Source organism: Phaenicophaeus curvirostris, chromosome 1 (genome assembly GCF_032191515.1).
Source record: "Phaenicophaeus curvirostris isolate KB17595 chromosome 1, BPBGC_Pcur_1.0, whole genome shotgun sequence".
Lineage (NCBI taxonomy): Eukaryota > Metazoa > Chordata > Aves > Cuculiformes > Cuculidae > Phaenicophaeus > Phaenicophaeus curvirostris.
In genome coordinates, this window is record NC_091392.1 from 25,350,552 (window position 1) to 25,373,006 (window position 22,455).

A 22,455-nucleotide genomic window follows, 5' to 3' on the forward strand; every position below is an offset into this window, starting at 1 on the left:
TTATTTTATTTTTTTTTGCTATGGTAAATAAGTAGCATTTTGGAAACACAGCACATAGTCATTTCAGGGAAAAAAAAGTAGGTCTTGTTGAATTGTTAAGGTATTAATCCCCTTTGAAACCTTTGTCCCTGGTCAAGTCCTTCTTCCTCCATTCTAGCCATCCTTTAGTTCCTCCTTTAGCTATCCTCCAGATTACTTTTCTCCTGTGTCTTAATCTGGTAACATGCCCGTAGAGATTTGAAGAACTCCTTTTGTTCACGGGTGTTTTTCCTTCTCTTATGCTTTAAGGTGATGGTTCTAGAATTCAAAGTCCTAAGTCACCGAAGAAAAGCCTGAAACAAAGAAACCTGTCCAGTGCAAACCTGAACCAAGGAGGATGTGAAGAATTGTTGAATCAAGATGTCTCGGATGCAAGCAACTTGGAGGAAGAAGAATTGGAGGAGGAAGATGATGATGATGAAAATGACAGTGGAGGTGAGGAGGAGGAGGAAGAGGAAGAAGAGGAGGAAGATGAAGATCTTACTCAAGATGAAAAGGGGGAGGAAGATCTGGAAGATGAAGAAACTCAATCTAATAACATAGTGGAGGAGGAGCAGGGGGAGAAAACGGAACCTAAAAGAGAAATTAATCAGAAATTGGAGTATTTTAGTAATGCTAAGTGTGAAGGGGAAGCTTGGTGTGGAACTGAAGATGCCTGTGGTGGTGGTGGTGGTGATGATGATAAAATAAGTCAAGAATTTGATGAGAATGTGGAGGAATCTGTTGATACTCCTGTGTCTTTTATAGCTGGGTGTTATGAAGGGTTGCAAGAAAATGTAACTTCCATGTCTCCAAAAAGAATGAATAATGAAGTATCTTGCAAGTCAGTACCAAAACAAGCTGTCTTTCAAAATCTAAATAATTTGCAAGATACACAAGAAAGCTGGAACAGGAAAAGTATGATGCAGGAGAAGTTTCACAGAAATGCTGACTCTTGTTTTGCAGACTCTAAAATGACAGACTGGAAAAAAGAGATACCTCAGCCTCTCTCAGAAAGTTGTGGTCTTGAGAAAAAGTCAAGTTTTGATGATGGCTTTGAAAGTGTTAGTAATTCTCGGTCAGCAGCCAAAAACCCAGGGCTTGAAAGTCAAAGACTGAACTCTGTCATTCTTGAACATGTAGATGATAAAGTGTGTGAAACATTGAAACAAGAAAGTGAAAACTTGTTCTTATATAGGCACCAAGAAAATTTAAGAGCAGCATTTCACTCAAGTGCTGAAGTAAGTATATAGGGATGATTCAGTCACAAGGATATTTTTAAGAGTAATATAGATAAGAAACAAATGCTAAACTGGATTTCTGTTAATACTCACTTTTCACATGTATGTTCATCTTTTGATCATCCTTTCTGGTTATTAGAAAATGTTTTATTTCCAGCCAAAACAGTTTCTTAGGTATAAGAATAATATGAGGCAGTATTTGCAATATTTTTTTCTATTGATTACAGTGGGTTTGCAGGAAAAAGAATAGGCAGTAGACTTTCTCCGGAATAAATTAAATTTTTCTTAGTTGTACATACAAATTTTATCTGTGAAGATTTGCTACCATTTAGTAAAAATTTGAAGCTTGAATAAGACTGAGAACTGGAAACTAATGATCTAATGATTTTCCTTGGGGCAAAGTAGGGGCAAAGGAGGGATGTGTTCCGGAGTGGCGTAACTTAGGTGAAGCTAGAGTTAAACTGGCATGTGTAAGTGCTTCTTAGGGTTTTTGCAGAACCAGGGGTGAGATTTAGGCCATTAAGCATTGCTGTCTGATCATATAGATTCCCATGTTAAAACTGAAGGTCTTGTAAAATGAAGCTTAACAAAGTTTCCCTTATGTCTTAATACAAGAACAGTATTCTTCAAGTTATCAGTGGATGGCAAAGAAGATGCTTGTTGCGCTTTCCAGCTGTTTTGGTCAATCTCTTTTAGGGAGAATCCTCTGAACAGGAAGAAGAGAAGGAGGAACAGGAAAAGGATGACACTGGTGAAGGGCTACAAGCTGCAGTTGTTGAGGATGTGAAAAATTCTCTTTGTAATGATAGTCTTCAAGTTCAAAATGCTTCAAAAGACAGTGCTGGTGAGAGAAATGAGTTTGTTAATACAGATTCCAGTTCTTCCTCCATAGATATTAATGCACAGTATATGAACTAAAACGGTGATTGACGTCTGAGGTACCAAATTCTTCCCTTGCCTTTGAATCCTAGTGGTCATGGGTAGAGAAGGAAAGCAGCTTTTCTTTCTTCTCATTCATTCTTGAGGAACTGAAATTGTGGCATTGGATTCCAAAGGATGCTATATAAAGCAAGTGCCATTCTTGCTTTGGTTACTGTGTTCTCCCTGAAGTCATCTCAACAAAATGTGCAGATGAAAAAGAGAAGGACTAGAGTGTCTTGGGTGTGACAGTAGTATTCCCCTTACTGGCTTATACTGTCAGATTGAAAAGCTGCGATTGATCTTGGCTGAAGCCTGGGAAAAACTTGAGTAGAGCTGAGAGAAAGTCATTCTGCTCCAGTGCCTCACTGTCAGTTTTACAGTGTAGCAGGTTTCTCCAGTGCCATGCTTATGTGTGCTTGAAAACATTGGCAGCTCAGAGTTGAGCACATTGATACTCACATCATGTCTCAGATCACATGGAAAAAATTTTCCACTGTCCATCTCCAGAGAGTAGCTTGGTGTGATAGATGTTACCAGAGCATGTGTAGCTGCTGAGCAAATGCTACGGGGGCCTGGCAGAACCAGATGTATTCAAGCATTGTGCCCTATTCATGCTCTTCTGTCTCTATGTATTGTACTGCAAGCATGCATCTGGCATAGTGCAAGTAGTCAGAGCGCTGGTTGGAACCAGCAGTTGCCCTTTCCCGGGGTGGATGCCCTCACTGGTCTTTGGCCCCTTCTTTGTGTGCATGTTTCCACATAAGTGAATCCTGAATCAGTTTTACCTAATGGAGTAGCTTAAAATGGAGAAATGAAGATAATCTAATTCAGTCAGAAGCCCACTGAGCCTTTTGTTTCCCTGGTAGAGAAGAGATTTGGATTTTAACCCCCTGAGGTAGAAAAGGCTTTTATGAGTTTGAGGGTGTTGCTTGTAGCTGTGTCAGCAGTTGTGCATAGCCATCGTCTGGGAAGGAGGCAAAAGGAGATGGTGGTGTAAAGGAAATAACATAGTGTGGCTGGGTGTGAATATAGCCTTGGATGACACTCACTTCTTAGTTTGTCCTCAGCAGTGGAAGCACTGTGCACCTTTTGTATGCGTGGTTTGACTGGTGGGGAAAAGCAGACTGAAACAAAAACACTCAGTGTCTCACTTCTTATCTTGTTTGTAGGTGCCCTGCCTGCAGTGGAAACAGGGGAAGAGGAAGATGATGGGTCTCCCTGGGATTCTGAGGTACCTTCTGTGATGTACATGAGGGTTCCCACCAGATAGAGGTGGCAAGAGGGGAGGGTGGGAGTAAGATGTAGATTTGAGAACTTGTTTGTGTCTTGAGCCCTCCTGTTGAGGCTTATTTCCTCTTTTCCTGCTTTTATCATATGTTTGTAACTGAGGACTCTTGAAAGACTTCTGCTGTAGACCAGCTGTTCAGTTAGGACTAGGAGGAAGGCAGGTCAAGCTAATGACTTGGGTCCCATAGCAACTAGCCTTTGAGTTTGGTTTCTAAAATAGTATTGAAGCAGTGAAGTTTCTTGCTGGCTAAAATACTCTGAGCTTTTCACCGGGACTGGCAGGATTGTAGCTTTTTCACCATGCAGCTCTACTTTGCTGACCTGGTCAGTGATTACCTTTAAGATCTACAACCTAGACAGTAAGCTGCTTCTGAATAGATCCTCTCTACCTTTTGTAGATGTACTTTGTAGGTGTACTGTAGTGAAGGAAGTGTCTGTTGCTAGCCCCCTCTGGCTTTTCTTGTGAGGAAAACAAAACTGTTCCCCACCTCCTTCTTAAAAATAAAAAGGCTAATATATTATTTTTTTGGTAGCCTTAGTTTCTGTAAACTGTGTCTTGGTAGTCTTTGTTCAACCCAGACTGCAGTTGCTATCAGGTGTAGCGTGTGTTCGCTCACCACTGCAAGATACGTACCTAGGGAATATAAGCACAAACTTGAATGTCAGGTACAAGTTGAATACAAAAGCTGAATCATCACAGACTTTCAATTACTGATTCACAACCTACATCTTAAGTTACTATGTTAATTCTCTTTTGTGGCTGTCCAGTTTGTCAAGGTTTATGAACGTGACAAAAGAGTTTAGATGAGTTGTGAGGTTCTTGCCTAAGATCTGAAAATACATTCAACTGCTGTATTTCTTTCCAATATACTATGTCTTGAAGTGTTCTTTCCAAGGGTGTTATCAAAGGCTTTTGTTTCTCTCATTTACTTGATACCATGCTATGCAAATTGTCATAGAAGGAGTTTTTTTGCATAAAAATAAGTTGAAAATGCAATTGTACCTATTCTCATGCATGTGTTTTAGGGTATACAGACGGATTCTGAAGGTCTGAGGAAAGTATCGTCTGGTGTGTTTCTCCCTGTTAGAGACAAATACGGAGCATACTCACAGATTGTTTCCGGGGAACACGGCAATGGTAACTTCCTGGTAGACTGGAAAATTTACTGTTGACCACGATGGGCAAGACTGAATACGAGTTTGGATTGCTTTTGATTATAGGAGTATGGTACCTAATTTTAAAGTGTCTGAGCTCTGAGACAGAATCAAAAACATTAGGATACCTTCATACTCTGCACAGAGAATGTGAATTCATGTTTAGAAGGCCAGTACAAAACTCTGGGTGCTGGCAGGTCTGCTTTTATCCAATTTTCAGGTAGATACAGTCAACTAGAAAAGATTATTCAGTCTGTGTTGCATGTACCTCAGGAAAGGTGTAATAACTCTCATAGCACAAAATACTTTTATCTTTTAAGCACATACCAAGCTGTGTGGTAGGAAGCTGCATGCATGTTGCGGTTTGCCCTGAATGAACGTTGATGGCACGCTTGTATAAATGCACATGAAGAGACAGATCACACAACCTTAAGAAGCAAGAATGCTTTATTTGTGACCATTTATGGTGATTTTCAGCACATTTCCTTTATACATTGAAAAGTAAAATACCCTGGAAGAAAGGAGTTTACACCGCTGCATCTTAAATCTGTATTATTTTACCTCCAGAGACTCACAAATTTGAGGGATGATTTATTTTGTGTTAAGAGTTTTCTCAAAAATATGGCGATTCAAGGTACACTGTAGGTGTAAATAAGTTATATTAAGTCATGCTGGTTTTAAAAATATGTTTTTCCACTGTAGGTGAAACAGGATCGACCTTTCATATGTCACCATCAACTGAAAAAGAAGACATTAAGGATGTTATGGAAAACTGTGGGGTCCAAGTATGTAAAACAAAATATTTTGAATTAGAGTCTGAATTGGTAAACTGTATTATACACTAAAGAAAAAGCAAACTTAGTATTCAGTGTATAATGTTGAAGGGAGAGTCCTGTAAATAGAGGTTGTATTACAGTAAAGTTGCATACAATCTTTTTATGGTGAGATAAACTCCTTGTCATTATATTGGATACTCGCTGTTATACTGATTTGTTTCTACCTGGTTTGCTTAAATTTTGACCAGTGTTTTTTCTTTTGTGCAGTGCTGAGAAACTGCAGGTTGGTTTGGGTTTGGTTTTTTTTCCTCTATATAAAATGCATATTCAGGCGAAGAGAGAGATTTGTTCATAGTATGCTGATCTGCTTGATTAAATGTGCCTAGTCTTCCTTTTCATAAGAGAAAGATTGAACATAAAACCTTGAAATCTGGTGACTTTTCTGATGCTTTCCCTGTCTCTGAAAAATATGAGCTTGTTTGGCTGTGTTCAGTGTTTGAAAAGGGATTTTTTTTTCCCCAAGGGCATTCTAGCAGGAAATAAAGCAGATATCCTGCTTGTGTTGAGCATAGCGAACAGGGCTGGATAGAGGGGTCTGCAGTCTTCTGTAGCACCTCAAGGTACAGTGGAGCAAATTATTTCCACCTCATGCCTGAGCATTGTGAAAGAGGGTCATGCTTAGTTTTAACATGCAGAGCACAGAACTTGAGCTGATTGGGAGGTGGTAGTAGTTGGGCAATGAAGAATGGAGAGGCTGAGACAGGGGCTGGTTGAGATGCTCCTTCCCTGTTCTTAAAGGCATTTTTGCAGAGGGAGAAAAGGGACTGGCTAGTGAGAAAAGTGAGTGAGGAGTTGGATGGTCTTATCCCACTGGAACACCAAGGCTGTGGGCCCTCTTTAGAAGGCACCATGGGCTAAGGAGGCCTGTGGGGAGGGAGCATTTTGAGAGGAGTATGGCACATGATAGGAGCAGCAAGAACTGTTGAGGAATGGAGCATGGACTCAGGGATGTGAGGAGACTGGGGGGGGTTGAGGCATGGTGCAGTTTTCATACAAGCTTGAGTTCCTGATTTTGGGGATTAGGAAAGGGATGGGCAGGTTCCCCAAATAAATGCTGTACTTTGGAGCTTGGAATTGAATTTAATATTTCTGATTCTTGGGTGAAGTAATAACGCTAACTTAGCCAATTCTCCATGTGGTGGACAGTAAAAGGCTTGTCATCTTCATTCATTGTGTTGGCTTAGCTGGCTGGGGACTGTAGAATGCCAGACAGTAGGGAATAATGGAGAAAGGAGGGTGAAAAAACATAGGTAGTTATAATGAAAAATGGTACTAAAGCAATAAAACATGAAAAAATAGATTGCTTTGTGACAAATGCCACCAGTTACAGAAAGCAGGCAGGCTAAAAGGTAAAAGCAACCCTAATGTCCAGACAAATCTAATCCAAGAAGGACTGTTAGCTCTAAAGTAAGTTCTGTTTTTTAAAAAATGATGAATCGGTGAACCTTTAGTTTAGTATCCCTTGATTTTTATGACAAAAATTGCTTTCAAAAATACCTTATTTCTATTATTTCTGTTACAAGATAGGATGAATTTGCAACGGAAACTACATAGATTAACTATAACTTCCTTTTTCGTGTTAATTTTTCTGTCTGTACCTGTTTACTTAAGGATAAACATATTATAGAAACTACCAACTTGACAGAAAACACAGCACATGAAAATCAGACTGAAAGAGCAGAAATTTCACATCAGGAAGCCATAGCAGAAGGTGGGGAGTCACTCAGTGCTGGCAAGCTGTTAAGTCCAAAACCTTGGGAAGAAAGATATGAAAGAATGTGGGTTGCAAATGAGAAAAGAGAATTGAAAGCAAATTTTAAAAACATTACAGCGGAGCTGAAGCAGCTGTTCGGTGAAATTAATGAAACTGGGAAAACTCCTTCCCTTGTGGAAGCAATGTCTGAAGAAGGCTTCAGTGAAGAATTGAAGATTTCTCATGTACTTTCATCTCGTGTGACAGAGTCAAGTAATAAGTTAGAAAATAAAGGTGAATTTGGAGATGCTAAACTTACGCTAGGTGGAAAAGTACCCAAAATGGAAATTGTTATTCCGAGTCTTAGTGTCCTTCCTGATCAAAAGAACTTAAATGCAAATGTGGAAGATACCTGGAGTACAGATGAAGAAGACAACAGAAATGATACAGATAATTCAAAGGTCCCTCTACCAAAAGGAGAGGAAAACAAAATGCCTGCTATGGAAATGGAAGAGAGAGAAAATGGAAGTAGTAGAAATGTGGAGGAAAGTCCTGAATACTCTCTGAGACATAGCTTAAAAACAAGTATTTTGGATGACATTTCTAATACTCTTCCTAAAATAAGACCTCTTTATACAAGTGATGAAAAAGCTCTTTTTATAACGGAAAGAAAACTTGGAAAAGACTCTAGATTTAATGGTGAGGTTCCCAGGGACTCTTTTATCAATAATAGTAACATAGGAGAAACAGAAGTTGAAAATATTTTTGCAAATGCTGAGCAGTCACGTGACATGCTGAAAGGAAATCTTGATGAAGAACTAAAACAAGATCTGGAAAGATTTGAGAGTAAGGTAGGAATGCTGCAAATAGCATTCTGGACTTTGGAGAAAGAGAAGGCACAGCTCCAAAAAGAGGTAGAAGTTCACCTCTTAGTCCTTATTCTTTAGTCTTTCTCCATATCAATGGTCCTGTTCACTTTAGCTATTAATCATTAAAGAAAGAGGCTTTGTGCAAATTGGGTTTTGTCTTGATGGAAATACATTGCTTATAAATAAGGAGAGCGGTGGACAACTGTAGTTTTTCCCATTTTTGGAAAACACAGAATGCATTATTGTTCCAGTTTAACAACAGGTGGCACTCAGTTCCAGTGTAAGTAGTTGTCAGTTCATTGCCATGAAAAGAAAACACATGCAATTACATCAGTTCTAATTCTGAATCAAAAAATGAAAATAGCTTCTGAACAGGGTCTTGACTAATCTATTCATTTGCTGTGATTTCTGCATGTTGTGTCTTCATTGCCCTTCACTAAAATTCCTGTTTGCTGTGACACTTCCTGCTTGTGAGTTTGGAATCCCCTCCACCACCACCACACCCCCCCAATTAAGAAAGCAGTAGCTTGATTTTTTTGTTTGTTTGTTTTTACGACTAACATTGTGCAGTCCTTCTAATTCTTTGTCCATGAGTAACACTTCCACTTTTTTGTTCATGTTTTAAGATATGGTATCATTTCCTTTCTAAAGGCTGTGTTTTTGTTGTATCTTTAATCATTAATGAATTCATGTTACTTTCAATGACAATACACTTTGTAGTGTAATTTCGTGAAAATGCTTCTCTATATAAATTATTTCATTTTCCATTGTTTCAGAGGTAAACTGAATTATTCAGTCTCCAATGTGGTATTTCTCTTTACTAGAAATGATAAGAAATATATGAAGCTTAAGTTTCTTTTTGTAGGTTGAGAAGGAAAAAAGTTTCAAAACACAGGATGTGACAAAACAGGAAGATCTTGATAAATTAATTACACCACCAGGCAACATTACTAATGAGCAAATGAAACAAGAGCTTAGTCTAAGGAATAATGATGGTTCGGAAATGGAGAATAAAAACATTATAGAAGAAAAAGACAAGAAGAATTTCTCATCTGAGGAGAGACCAAGATTGATTAAAATGCCAATGAAAGGGTAAACTAAGGAAATAATTGCTAATTCTTATTTGTAGTACTGTTTAAGCATCTTTTAAGTTTTCTAATGTTGTAGTAGTTGAAGTACTTACTTAAGTGCTGAAATCCATACTGAGTAGTCTGCTACGTCTCAAACGTTTAAGTAAAACAGTTTTTTAAAGAAACCTCATATCGTAATTTATTGCCTGTTCAAATTTATTGCCTCCTTAAAAAAATAAAGAAAAAAAAAAATAAACCAAATTCCTGTGCATTTCCTTGTCAGTACTGTGACAAAATGTGTCTTCAAAACTGAGGTTAAAGGCTGGAAAAAAAAGTGATTTTTTGTAGGAATTGTCCATCCAGAAAAGAAAAGTAGGAACTTGTAGTTTATTCTTCTTTCTTTCTTTTCTATAGGATTTTAGTTATCTCCATGTATTTGGTATTTTCATTAAATTCGGATGCTTTTTGTCAGGGAGAGGGAAGAGATGATATTACCAAACCAATCTTGAAAATTTGAAGAAGGCACAGATGTTTTAGTGGAACCCTAGGCAGGAGTTTTTTCCTGTCCTTGAAAGGATTTTCTTCTCTAAATACTTCTTCTCATGGGGATATTAGGTATATTCCAGCTTACCTGAATCCTGCTCAGATTCCACAATTGTCACTCGTTCCTAAGGGAGGTTTTCTAAATACTCCATGATCTTTGGAGTGAAGTTTGTGTTTTATCATAGATATTTTTCATCTCATTTTTTTCTGGACATATCTTAAGTGTATCTGTTTCACTGAAATGTTTTCCATAAAGCTACTCAATTGGTGATTTCTTTTTTCTGTTTACTGTAGTAAATTTGCCTCGAATGCTAAAGTTGCAAAGAAAAATAGAAGATGGACTTCAAAGCAGAAGGCTAATCAGCAGAAGAGCTCTTCCGGTAGGAATCAAGTACTGGATGATAGCACTTACAGTGAAACTTCTCAAGATGAAGGAAGGTACTGTATATAAGGAATGTTATAAATAAAACTTACTTAATGATAAAAATTGACCTGAAAGCTAAAAGTTAGGTTTGTAAACCTAGTATGTACAGTGATTCTTGTGACGATACTGGCTGGTGCCCTTTGTGTTTAAGAACACTTCTGTTTTTGGTTTTTTTGCCTAGAATGCTTTGAATGTATTAGCCAATGTAATGATAAGGTCACATATACACAGATTCTGAATAAGTACCTGAGTGTGTGCACATGTGTAAATATATATATTACATCTTTAAAATAGAAGAGGAGAGACTTATAAAAGAGGAAAATTACTCTTTCAATAAAGGCATCTCAGATTTTGTGCCCTTTCCCCCTCCCCCAGGGTGCGTCCCTTCCAAACTTCTTGTCCACTCTGCACTTACTTGTGTGACCTGAAATGCGAAACAGAAGGTGTTGACACTGTACAAGTACTGTTGAGCAACAGCTAAAACTCTGGTGTGTGCTGTCAACACTAACTCACAGCACGGTGGGGGCTGCGATGGAGAAAATTAACTCCATCCCAGCGAGCCCTAGTACAATAGAGAATCCAAAATTGTGTTTCTTTGACCTGTAGGAGAAGAGTTCTCGATATTGAAGAGAGCTAAACCTCTAGTATTAAATAGGTAATGCAGGTAACTTCGTATCTCTATATCTACATATCTGTAGCTGTAAGATTCCTATCACTTTGAGTGAAGTGCATTTACTTCAACTATTTGCTTAGTATCTTGTGGAAAAAATAGCCTTCCAATGGACATAATAGTACAGAATGTTTTTTCATTCTTCAACTACATCTAACAAAATTCTTACATTAAATTTTAGTTTAATTCATTTCTGAAATTAGGTTTTCAGAGCAACTTTACGTGTTGTTCATAATGCAGTATAAGCATTCCAATACTGAAATATATTTCTGTTTTCCAGACCTGCAGCAAAAACAGGAGGTGAAAAGAACAAGGTACTGTAAAGTTAAATAGCTTGTATTGGCTTTTAATTGCTTAGATGGGAACATTAGCAATCAGCCAGATGCACAAATTACTGCTAGTATGCAACTTTATCATATTTGAGCCAAATCTATGGGCTGTGAATTACAGTGAATCATTCATGTATTTGTAATGATCTCTAATACTATGTGGTTATTATACAGAAAATACTGTATTGTTTTTAGGTTAGCATACGGATGGATGTAACTGATGACCTCGATTTAACTCACTCCTCTGACACAACTTCAGAGGATGTCGAATTACCAACTTCAGCCTACAAAGAAGCTGTGTTGCTGTTGGAACAGCTTAGTGTGGATCATACAGGTATGTTTTCAAGTGACTGTCTTCAGCTATTACAAGTTCCTCTTTTAAAACATAATTTCTTTGTATGCATTCCTTGGTATTTTAGTTTTATGTTTTGTTCTTACATTTCTTTATGATCAGAGTTCTCCCTCAAAAGATGTGAAATTATCTCACTGAACTTTAGATGTTTGCTTGTATTGTTAGCAAATATGCCTTAGTTTATCACTGATCCTCTGTCTAGTCAGAGCTGGAGAAGCGGGTTCTTGCAAGGCAGGGCTAACTTACCAGTTACTGTCACAGGCAAAACAAACTCCACTTGGGGAAACTTAGCTTAATTTGTTGTCAATTAAAATACATTTGAATAGTGAGAAACAAAAAACTTAAAAGAATGCTTCCCCACTGCCCTGTCTCAAGTTCAACTTCTCTCCTTCACTCCCAGCTCCCCTGCTCTTCCCCAAGCAGTGCAGGGAGACAGGGTCTGCAGTCAGGACACAGCAGTTTCCTTTTGCCGTTTTTTCCTCACACTTTCTCCCTGCTCCATGAGTCCCTTCAAGGGCTGCAGTCCTTCAGGGAAAATCTGCTTCAGCTTGGGCTCTCAATGGGCCACAGCTCCTTCAGGCTTTGGATATGTGCTCTGACATGGGGTCCTCCACAGCACAGAATTGTGGCAATCTGCTCCAACATGGTCCTCTCCAGGGGCTGCAGGAAAACACATGTTCTACCATGGTGTCCCTGTCAGCTGCAGGAGAATCTCTGCTCTGGCACCTGGAGCACTTCCTCCTGCTCCTTCGTGGGCCTAGGTGTTCACGGGACTGTTTTTCCCATTCTTTTCCCCTTCTCTGCCTGTGTGATGTTTTTGCCTTTTCTTAAATAAGATATCCCTGAGGTGCCACCAGCATGGCTGAGGCTCAGCTGTGCCCTACAGTGGGTCTGTTGGAATTCCATGTGTCCAGAACAGGGCAGCCCCTGGCCTCTTCTCAGAGACTTCTCCCCCACTACTTATAATATTCCCACTATCAAAACCTTGCCACCTACCCCGAGTACAGCAAAGCATTAAATAATTTATACATTTTAAAGTATTTATGCTGATGTGCAGCTTTGTGTCTTTTCTATCTCAAAATAGGTTCTGCTGTTTTGTTGAAAATTCAAAACATGCTTCTTGAATATGAGCAGGTAATAGAACGTGAAAAGAACCGGTATACAGCTCTCTGCAGGGAAGTAAGGAAATTGGAGAGTGAAAAGGAGGAGTCACAATTAATGATGGAAGAGACTCAAGATTTGAAATCCATATTGGCTCACCAAGAAGTGGAATGGAAAAGTGATATCCAAAGCCTTAAGTATGTAGCTTTGCATTCTGATCATGCATTATCTTGTCAAGTGTTAATGTACCAGAAGATGCTAGTGGTACAGGCAATAGGATGAGAAGTTTCTTGTCTTTTGCGTTTGGATTTTTGAATCCTATTAGCGTGTCATGCTGTAAAGGACATAATACCAGGGGGAATAAATGCCTAGATAATACTTCCTTGTAGAATCTTCATGATGTTTTATTAACTTATTTTAATAGCAAGATGAGAACAAGAGAGTATGTTTGGGAAAATGAGATGCATCAGAGAGATTTGTGTGAGATGTATTTTTTTGATTTTTGTCTTTGCAGCTTCTGTTGGTTTATAATACTAGGAATTCTGTTAACTCCACAGAGTGTAACTCAGAACAGAAACTAGAGTATTTGCTTGCTTGCTTGCTTGTTTATTAGAAAGGTCAAGTTTGGGATTGCTCCTTACCCCAAACTCCTGAGCTAGACCTGAATGTTGTGAGTTTTTTAATAACTGTTCCACATGACTTCAGACAAGAGTGGCCAGTAAGTACCATATGAAATTCAGCAAGGACAAATGCAAAAAACCTTGTTCTTGGGAAGTAAGATGCCTTTGTAGTAATGTACTGTGGAATGCCCTGGTTGGGGAGCTCGCTGAGCTCCCTGATGCTCTGAGCAGAGAGCATGCTCAACATGAGCCATTTATGAGCTGGCAGCTGAGAAGGTCAACAGTGTGCTGAGCTGTATTAGGAACAGCAGAACCAGGAAACTGAGGGGAGTGATTGTCTGCCTCTAATGAGCACTTGCTGAACTGTGTGTTGAGTGCAGGGTCCAATTTTTGGCCTCCCGGTACAACAGAGATCTTAATTGATATGTGTGAGTTCAGCAGAGAGCTACCAAGCTGGTCAGGGAGCAAGAGCACCAGCCGTCTGAGGAGAAGCTGGGGAAGCTGAGCTTCAAGGACTTGTGCTTTCCTGTGTGTGGAAGAGGATTATGAAGAAGACAAAGCCAGTCTCAACTTGATCTGGATTTGACTGGAGCCATTTTTCAGAATTCTCAAGTATCTATCAATTACAAACAATTAATATTTTCTTTCTAAATAAATTCTCTAAGCAATGTAAACTTTACATTTAAAAGCTCTGCTTTCTGTGAAATTGCGCTACTTACAGCTTTTTCCTTTCAATATAAACCACTCAAATACAAATGTTGCTATCAGTCTTTCAAATAATTTTTAGCAGAATTTCTAAAGCAGATTTTCAGTTGGCAGCTCTTTCCTTATGTTAATACTTGATTTTTCTTTTTCCTTTCTTTTTGACCGTTGCAAGGATATTAAAAAAAAATACTCAATGATCAGACATAAAACTATTTTCTTGTTTGAGTACCATGGACACACTATGGACCATTATTTACCACGTTGATGCTTACTGCTGATTGTTTCAGTTAGTGGAGAAGTTGACATTCCCAAAGGCTTTCATTATAAACTAGCTTCAAAATTAAATTACTGTTGTTTCTCCATTGATGTAGATCCATTGAGATTTAAAACTTATTTTTAATCATATTAAGTTTAAACCCTATGCATTTCTAAACTTATTTTTGAAGTTCGGCATTATTCTTGAGTAAACAGAAAATGCTTACTTTTGAGTAAACAGAAAATGCTTACTCTTCCTATGGTCAGCAGTTGTTTTGGACTTACAGAAGGCTTGCTAAGAAATGGTTGGGTCTGTCGTAGATAAGTGTGCTGCTTTGCCTGTATTACTTGCAATCACTGGATCCATAATATGTAGACAATGCTCAGCGTATTAAGAAAATGTATGTTAGTCATAGCAAAAGTGCATGATGCTTTGGTCTGATAAGACAAAAAACCGTTTTGAATGAAGTGTCTGTAATATGAAGATGTTTTTTAAAGAAAATTCTAGACACCTGCATGCTACTGTGTATTTACCTATGTAAGCCTACTTACAAATAAATGATAAATCTGTTTTATTTCCATGTCTTATACAACTGATACCATGGATAATGGAATGGAATTAGAACTCTCCAAGTTAAAAAAGATGGTAAAAATATGAAATCTGAAAGAAAGTAACGTTTTTATGCTTTAGGTTGTCTCTGCAAGTTCATAATGTAGAATATCTACTTTTTATGTTGATGCTTTAGTTTCTCAAATATTCTGTTAAATCCCAGGTGTACTTTGAAACAAGAAGAGGAAAAGAGACTCAGAGTAGAAACGCTGTATGAGAAAACAAGAGAAAATCTCAGAAGGAAAGAAGATCAATATTGTAAAGAGGTGGAGGAGAAACAGCAACTCGAGTTACACTCAAAGAATTTAGAAAAGGAGTTAGTAACACTGAAAAAGGTCTTGAAACAGGTATATTAAATAATGAATTAAACACTCATCGTATTTTCCACTTCTTGTTTGATTAGGTTTCATTTGTATTTCAGGCAAAGCCTGACTTTGAGTTACTTTTCTACATTACTACAAAACAGTCTGTATTTCATAATTTTTCAGCAGAAAATAAAAATGTATTATTTGTTGATTTATTATCGTAGCCTGTGGGGAAGCAATATTTGCAAGAATATGAGCTCTGATATTTCTCAAGATTCATGTAGTTTAATTCTATTGCTGTAGGCTGAAGAAGAGCGTGATGAAACACAGAGGCAGCTCTCTCAGGAAAAGAGTGCCAGAGCCCTGCAAGAAGGAATTTTGAACAACCATCTTTGGAGAGAAAAGGAGCTAGAAGAAGAGACAAGAAGAACTATAGGAAAAAATTCAGAGGTAAACAGAGTTTGTTCTAATTCATTAAATTTTACCATGTTTGTTCTGAAGTCATAAGAAGTCTTATATAACTTTTTCTGCTTCTTGATGGATTATTTACAGTTTATCAGTGTAACTTAACTGTGTGAATACCTTTTCTGCTTTGCCCAATGTCTTTGAAAGTTCTGCAAGGTATGTACCTGAATGACATGTCCAAGTAGGAAACTAATCAAAGACACTATTTATGCTATTTCTTAAGCTATATGTTATTTTTAATTTCAAAGACATTTTACCTTCACTTCTTCAGGTTTTTAGCAGGGAAACACCTATGTCAAGGTTGACAGGGAGGAAAGTTGTTCGATACTCAATCTTTGTGTTCCCAATACTTGATTTTTTAATTACTTATTTCCTTATCAAACTTCCCTACTTCAAGTATGCCTTTATTTTCCACCTCCACATACTAAAATTTTATGAAGGAATAACAGCAATGAATTAAGCTGTCTGTAGGAACTGGAATTATTGGAGGAGAAAAGCAACCGTAAATACTGTATTAAAAATTCCTAATAAGATTTTACTGAATCTACTAAGTATGTGCAGCACTTGGAAGAATTATTTGTTCTTGCCTGTGCTGCTCAGTAGACGTAGGATGAATATTTTTATGTGGAAACAAATTACATATATAATAAACAGGAAATATAGGAGACTACTGCATTCCAGGTATGACTGAGTTGTACCATTACCTCTCAGTAATACGAAAGGGTAAGCGTTAAGAAGACATTTTAGAAGGAAAATACCCTTTTTAGCCTTGCGGATTTGTAACAGCTAAATTAACTGGAAAGGGAACATTTTAAAGGTATGCATATATAGGAAAGCGTTGTCATTTTTTTAAAAGCTTTATGCTTGTGACGTCTTAAATTTTGTTATTTGTTTGCTAGTTTAATTAAAAAAAAGATTTATGTTTGGGATGTTCATTTAGGTTCTAAGGGTGTGTTACAATTTAATCATGTGCTTACATTGTACACATGTACAGGTTCATAGAGTAGTTTAGGTATTACCTGAAAATTCATTCTTATCTTTGAAGTCGTGCTTCGATATTAGAAATGTTAAAACACAGTTTAATGCTGAAGTGTTTTCGTAGATTCATTACCGACCTAGCTGTTTATTCATGTTTCCTGTCATGCAGGAATCCGACACTGAGAGAGAGAAGGATCTGTTGTACAAAAATCAGTTGCTACAAGATGAGATTGCTATGCTAAGACTTGAACTTGATCAAGTAAGAGTTAGGCACCAGGAGGAAGGAGGGAAGTATTTAGAAGAAAACGAGACCTTGAAAGAAAAAAATGAAGATCTCAAAAAGGAACTTAAACTGAATGAGGAAGCATTAACACAAGCAGTTTTGCAGTACAATGGACAGCTAAACTTGCTAAAGGCAGAATCTGCAGTACTAACTTCCAAACTTGAGCAGACAAAAGAAAGCAAAGACAGACTAGAAGCAGAAATTGAATCTTTTCGTTCGCGCCTGAACTCTACTGTTCAAGAACTGGAACGCCATCAGTCATCAAAAAGTGATGTTGAACGGACACTTCAAAGAGAACGTGATGAATGGCTTCGCTTGCAAGACAAGCTCCATTATGACCTCTCTGATCTGCGAGAAACCAACAAGAGCTTGTCTCAGCAACTGACTAAAGCTGAAAGCAAGTCTAATAGTCTGGAAAATGAACTTCACCAGTTGAAACAAACACTCAGAGAAAAAACATTACTTTTAGAAATGACACAGAAAGAACTAAGTCAAGCCCAGTGTCAGGCAAAGGAAAGTGATCATGCTCGACAACTTGAGAAAGATCAAGTAAGCAAATTTCAAATAAAGCAGGAATCCATGCAGGAGCGATTGGCCCAGCTCCAGAGTGAAAACCTTTTACTCCGTCAGCAACTGGAAGATCTGCATAACAAGGGGATCATCAAAGAAAAAGTAGTGAATGATGTGCAGGACCGGTTTAATGATATTTTCAACAAACTCAGAGCTGATACTGAAAAGCAAGTTTACCTAGTGGAAGAGAGAAACAAGGAATTAAATGCCAGGTGTTCTGATTTAAGAGAACAAGTCTTTAAACATGAGGCTGACAAAGTAGAAAGAGAGGTAAAGTATATACTTAGAAGGAATAATTTAAAGTTTGTCAGTTCTTGAAATTATTTTATGTTTCTAAAATGCAGCAGGTATAAGTTAAGTGCCATGGGACTGAGTAATGCTGTTTTGTTTCTTGTTTGTCGTGTTTCTCTTCAAATTGTGGAAGGTTTTGGCAAACAAGGTTTTACTGCTCTGGTCTGAACAGAGAATGGAAAAAAAGGTATTGAAGTGTAAGCTTTGATCAAGAAAGGTGATTCTTCTCCAGAACTTCTTCCATCTCTTTTCCTTAGGCCGTTCTATGCCCTGTAGAATGGTTTTACATATTTGGTGGGTTTTATGTATGTATTGCACTGATGACAGAAATAAGAGCAGTATAAAAGGAAGAACCATCCAATATGCAAGGGCTGAGAAATGAAGATGCAGACAAATGAAGTCATATGGATGGATTTATATTAAGCTTCTACTTAAAAAAAAATCACTTGTCCATAAATTCCTATCAAAATTTAAGAGTTCAATCTGAAGATGGGTCTAATTGTGTAATCAAATAAGTTAAAGTAAAAGCATATTTCTTGTTCTTATAGGTTTTTTTTCATGCTTGTTTAACTGTTTCATTAGGGTGTGATCAGACAACTGCAGCAGGAGCTTGCCGATGCTCTTAAAAAGCAATCTATGTCAGAAGCGTCACTTGAAGTTACTGCACGCTTCCGTAGTGACCTGGAGGAAGACAAGCTGCACTTGCAAAAGGAATTGGAAAAGCTTAAAACCAAGGTACATAATGTCTCTAACTATATGAATACATGTGAGGATGGCTGATGGGAAGTAGGATCACGTTTTGCCCTAAAAGCCTAGAAAAAACTTCAATAGTACAGTTTTAATGATGTGTGAATGAATTGCACTGTTTTATAAACTTGGTGTCCGTGTCTTTAACGTGAGGACACAAAGTCCTTTTTTGGACAAAGGTTTGTGTTTGCTGAGGTGTTTTTGAAAGTAAACTGATGTGTCTATAGTTTATTGCATTTGGCTTGACCAAGCAGATTGTCTGATTTCTGAAGAAAAGTAGAAGTACTGGACTGCTGTATTTGGGCTTTTTGATGCTGTGTTTGCCCTTGTATCCCCTCCACCTCGCTGTTCCTGCTAACATGTTGTCAATTCTGAATGCTTTTATGACTGATTCTGCACACACATGTACACGTTTTTTTCCTTTTCTGTGGCCCCACTGTTGTTTTTCATCTTTAACCAGATTTCTGGCAACTGAAGTGCAAGCTACTTTCTGAGGTGGGGACCACCTTTTGCAGTGCTCTTATTAAAACTGGAGTAGACAGGCTTCAGAGCTCTGAAATAGAAATCATTTTGAATCTCCTCATGAGAGGGTTGAGAACTCGCTTCAGGAGAAGGGTGAACATTTTAGTTCATATTTTCATGGAGGAGCACTTGCTAGTAGAAGTGAAGGCTTGAATGTACTTGCAGTGATTACAGTTCTTTGGGTAGAGGGTATGCACAGATATATGCAGTCCTTGAATTCTTCAGCAGCACTTGTCTGCTGTGTAGAAAATCTCACCTGACTGTGGCTTCTTACTGTGACTTTACAGTTGCGAGAGTTGGAAGAACATCATCTTCAGTCAGAGCATTGTGTTAACAATCTGAAGACTGCCTTGGATAACAAGGAAAGAGAAGCAATAGCTTCTTCCCAGAAACTGCAGGACCTCCTGTTGGCATCTTCTGGGACTGATAACACTATAAAACAACTGGAAGAACATGTGCAACGGTGAGAGAATAACACATTGAAACAAGGTGTCTGCTTTCTTGGATTGTCTGAAAAGAACAGAATAGCCTGTTTGCATCACAGCAAGCTCATATGTAATTTTGAAAGATGCTTTTGTTTTAGATTACATTATTTCATGCTGCTCTTTCAGAATTGGTCCGTAATAAGACCTGTATTTCTTTTAAAGCCTTGAAATTGAAAATGCCAGACTGGAAGCCACAGTCCAGCAGCAAAACCAGAGGATTGAAGCCCTTCAGAGAGACCTGCAAGCCTCTGCCTCAGTAAGTTGATCACAGGCTTCCTTTTTTGTGAGCTTCTGAGCCTTGTTGCAAATTTATAGAGTCATTTAGGTTGGAAAAAAGTTCTAAGATCAAGTCCATGCCTCCTAAACCATGTCCTGAAGTGCCACATCTACACGTTTTTTAAAAATCTGTGGAGATGGTGACTCCACCACTTCCTTGGGCAGCCTATTCCAGTGCTTGACCACTCTTTCAGTAAAGAATCCAGTCTAAACCTCTCCTGACATGATTTGAGACTATTTTTTCTTGTCCTGTTGCTAGTTACTTGGGAAAAGAGATTGACACCCACTTTGCTGCAACTTCCTCTCCAAGTAGTTGTAGACAATGATGAGGTCTCCCCTCAGTTCCTCTTCTTCAAACTAAACAATTCCAGTTCCCTCAGCCACTCCTCATAAGACTTCTGCTCTGTCACTAGCTCTGTTGCCCTCCTCTAGACACTCTCTAGCACCTTAATGTCTTTCTTGTAGGGAGGGGCTGAAAACTGAATACAGTATTTGAGGTGCAGCCTCACCAGTGCAGAGTTACAGGGTCATGATTACTTCCCTAGTCCTGCTGGCCACACCATTTCTGGTACAAGTCAGGATGCTATTGGTGTCCTTGGCCACCTGGGCACACTGCTGGGTTGTGTTCAGCTGGCTGCCTGCTAGCACCTCCAGTCACTTTCATGTGGGAATATGTTAAGATGCCAGGGCCTGACTGACTGGCATCATCAGACTAGAACAAAAGTTACACTACCCAGAGCTTTTGCTGTGCAGAATTGCTTTTCCTTTGGCCACGGTTGTGCGTTTGTTTTCATGAAACAGTGAAGAGGAATGCCTGTGATATCATTTGCAGAGCTCCATGCAAGCCTTGGAATTTCCCACTGCCTCTACACATTGTTAATTTTAGGTCAGATAAGGTGCTTTCATTGGTGGCCCGTATGAAGCAAATTATTTTTGGGTTGTTAGCAGTGAACCTGTCCTTCCCCTTTGGTTATTAACCAGGGCATGGTTTTTGAATGTACTGTGGATGGGAAAAGCAACTCCTGCTTGTTTTCATTGAAGCTTCTTTGCATCTCATGTAATGTTCTTTCTCCCCGACGCAAATGGCAGAGGTGATGTTTGCTAACAGTTTTACAGTGGCATCAAACTAAGGCCATTATGATCATTGGTGTTGGGTGTAAATAAGAATAAAGAGGTGAAGAGATGTATGTAATGTTTATTTTTCGTCATGAGGTGTAAACTTCAGTTTGGAAGGTCATAGTGTGTTTTCTTTCTTCTTCTAATGCTCTAGGTTCATGACCGCCTAGAAGACTTAATAACTAGCTTACGAACAACACAGGCAGCTGCAGAGGACCACCATCAGCAGGTACACAACTGGTTTCTGTGAATGAATGTTTTAGTCTTTGAATCTTTTGTGTGCAGGTAATTAACAAAAAGATCAAGTATGCTTGCAGGTACAGTACAGCTGACAAACACTGTTCTGGTTTTAAGGCAAGGCACCCTCAAGGGAAAAGGCTGTAAATTTCCTTATTCCCTTGCTGCTATGTTTTGTATCTGTTGTGGTGTGTGAGATACTTCTGCTTATCAGCATGATCCACCTGATGAATTCTCTTCTCCATCCCACGAGGGTGGGGTGAGCAAGCGGCTGTGTGGTGCTTAGCTGCCTACTGCAGTTACACCATGACAGGTGATGGATTAGATGAATGTTGTGGGCAAGGGGCAGATCTGTCATTGCAAGCTGAGAGGGGAGACTGGATGCAAGAGATCCATATTATCTTTCCAGCTTTCTCACACCTTGCCCTCAAGACCATGTTAGCTTCTGTCACAAGACCCAGCATTTTACCTACTCTGTAAGGAAGCTTGAGAAAGTAGTACACCCTGTGGAATTTTTATCTAAGCCTTTGTGCTTTTTCTTTTTCCCCTCACAGAATGCCACTGAAAGCATCTAGTCAACTTGCATTCTTTATACTTGAACTGAATCACCAAGTTCTGTTCCATTAAAATGCATCTGTTTATGCAAATCTTTGTCCCTTTGGGTAGAAGCATAAATAGCACTGCCGATTTGAAAACATTTTATTGCTCTCAGGAGCTGCACAGCTGTTACAGAAGCTGTGAGTTTCAAAGGGCATTTTCTGTGGTGGGCACTAGAGGAATTATTATATTACAAAGTATGTATCATGAACTCTGGAGGACCTTTGGAAGGAAGTAATAGGGTGACTTTGTGTATGTGTGCATGTGTATTTTCTTACACCCCAAAGCTACAACTTTATCTTGTCGCTTCTAGTGTTCTTTCTGTCTGCCAGCTTCGATTCCTTTTCTTGATTATGTTTCCTGAGGTGTTTTTTCCACATTGCATTAACCTGAACTGTAGATCTTGGATGGGGAGAGGAGAGCGTAGGCCTGTTTCGATTACAGTTTCTGCTTTTTATTGCAATGTTGTCTTTCCTGTTACCTTAGATTTTTCTTTTGCCACTGTTGCTTTCACAGATACAAAAGCAGAATGTCATGGCTCTGACATCAAAGGACTTGCACAGCCTGTGTGAAGATCACTTGAAGTTAAGGTCCCACCTTGAAGAGCGTGTTGTTCAGCTTGACAGGGAAAAGGCTGAGCTCTTGGAACAGGTGAGCCGAGAACATTCTCCAGGCACTAGTCAGTACGCAGGAGAACGTGTCCACCCTTTTTTCGAGTTCTAACATTCTAGGCTTTTTCTGTTATCCCTGCCATTCACAGTCTGAGTATTTTGTGGTTTTGGGATCATCCAGGAAGCAAATAAAAGCTAGCTGAGTATCTGTGTAAATTCTGGAGTGGTTCTGCTGGGAAGAGTTTCCAATGTGGTTTGGTATCAGTTGAGCAT

The 22,455-nt window shown here is 38.7% G+C and overlaps 1 protein-coding gene across 1 annotated transcript in view; it reads left to right on the forward strand.

Moving 5' to 3' along the window:
- Nucleotides 1–22,455, forward strand: part of ANKRD26 (ankyrin repeat domain containing 26) — a 50,509-nt gene that overhangs the window by 13,794 nt on the left and 14,260 nt on the right. Inside the window, exons 10-28 of the mRNA XM_069850933.1 lie at nt 289–1,259; nt 1,974–2,103; nt 3,350–3,411; nt 4,494–4,605; nt 5,325–5,407; nt 7,070–8,065; nt 8,886–9,112; nt 9,928–10,071; nt 11,008–11,041; nt 11,252–11,390; nt 12,493–12,706; nt 14,863–15,046; nt 15,308–15,454; nt 16,617–17,570; nt 18,174–18,326; nt 19,148–19,323; nt 19,508–19,601; nt 20,892–20,966; nt 22,088–22,222. Coding sequence (XP_069707034.1) covers nt 289–1,259; nt 1,974–2,103; nt 3,350–3,411; nt 4,494–4,605; nt 5,325–5,407; nt 7,070–8,065; nt 8,886–9,112; nt 9,928–10,071; nt 11,008–11,041; nt 11,252–11,390; nt 12,493–12,706; nt 14,863–15,046; nt 15,308–15,454; nt 16,617–17,570; nt 18,174–18,326; nt 19,148–19,323; nt 19,508–19,601; nt 20,892–20,966; nt 22,088–22,222 — 5,030 coding nt within the window. The remainder of the gene's footprint in view (nt 1–288; nt 1,260–1,973; nt 2,104–3,349; nt 3,412–4,493; nt 4,606–5,324; nt 5,408–7,069; nt 8,066–8,885; nt 9,113–9,927; nt 10,072–11,007; nt 11,042–11,251; nt 11,391–12,492; nt 12,707–14,862; nt 15,047–15,307; nt 15,455–16,616; nt 17,571–18,173; nt 18,327–19,147; nt 19,324–19,507; nt 19,602–20,891; nt 20,967–22,087; nt 22,223–22,455) is intronic.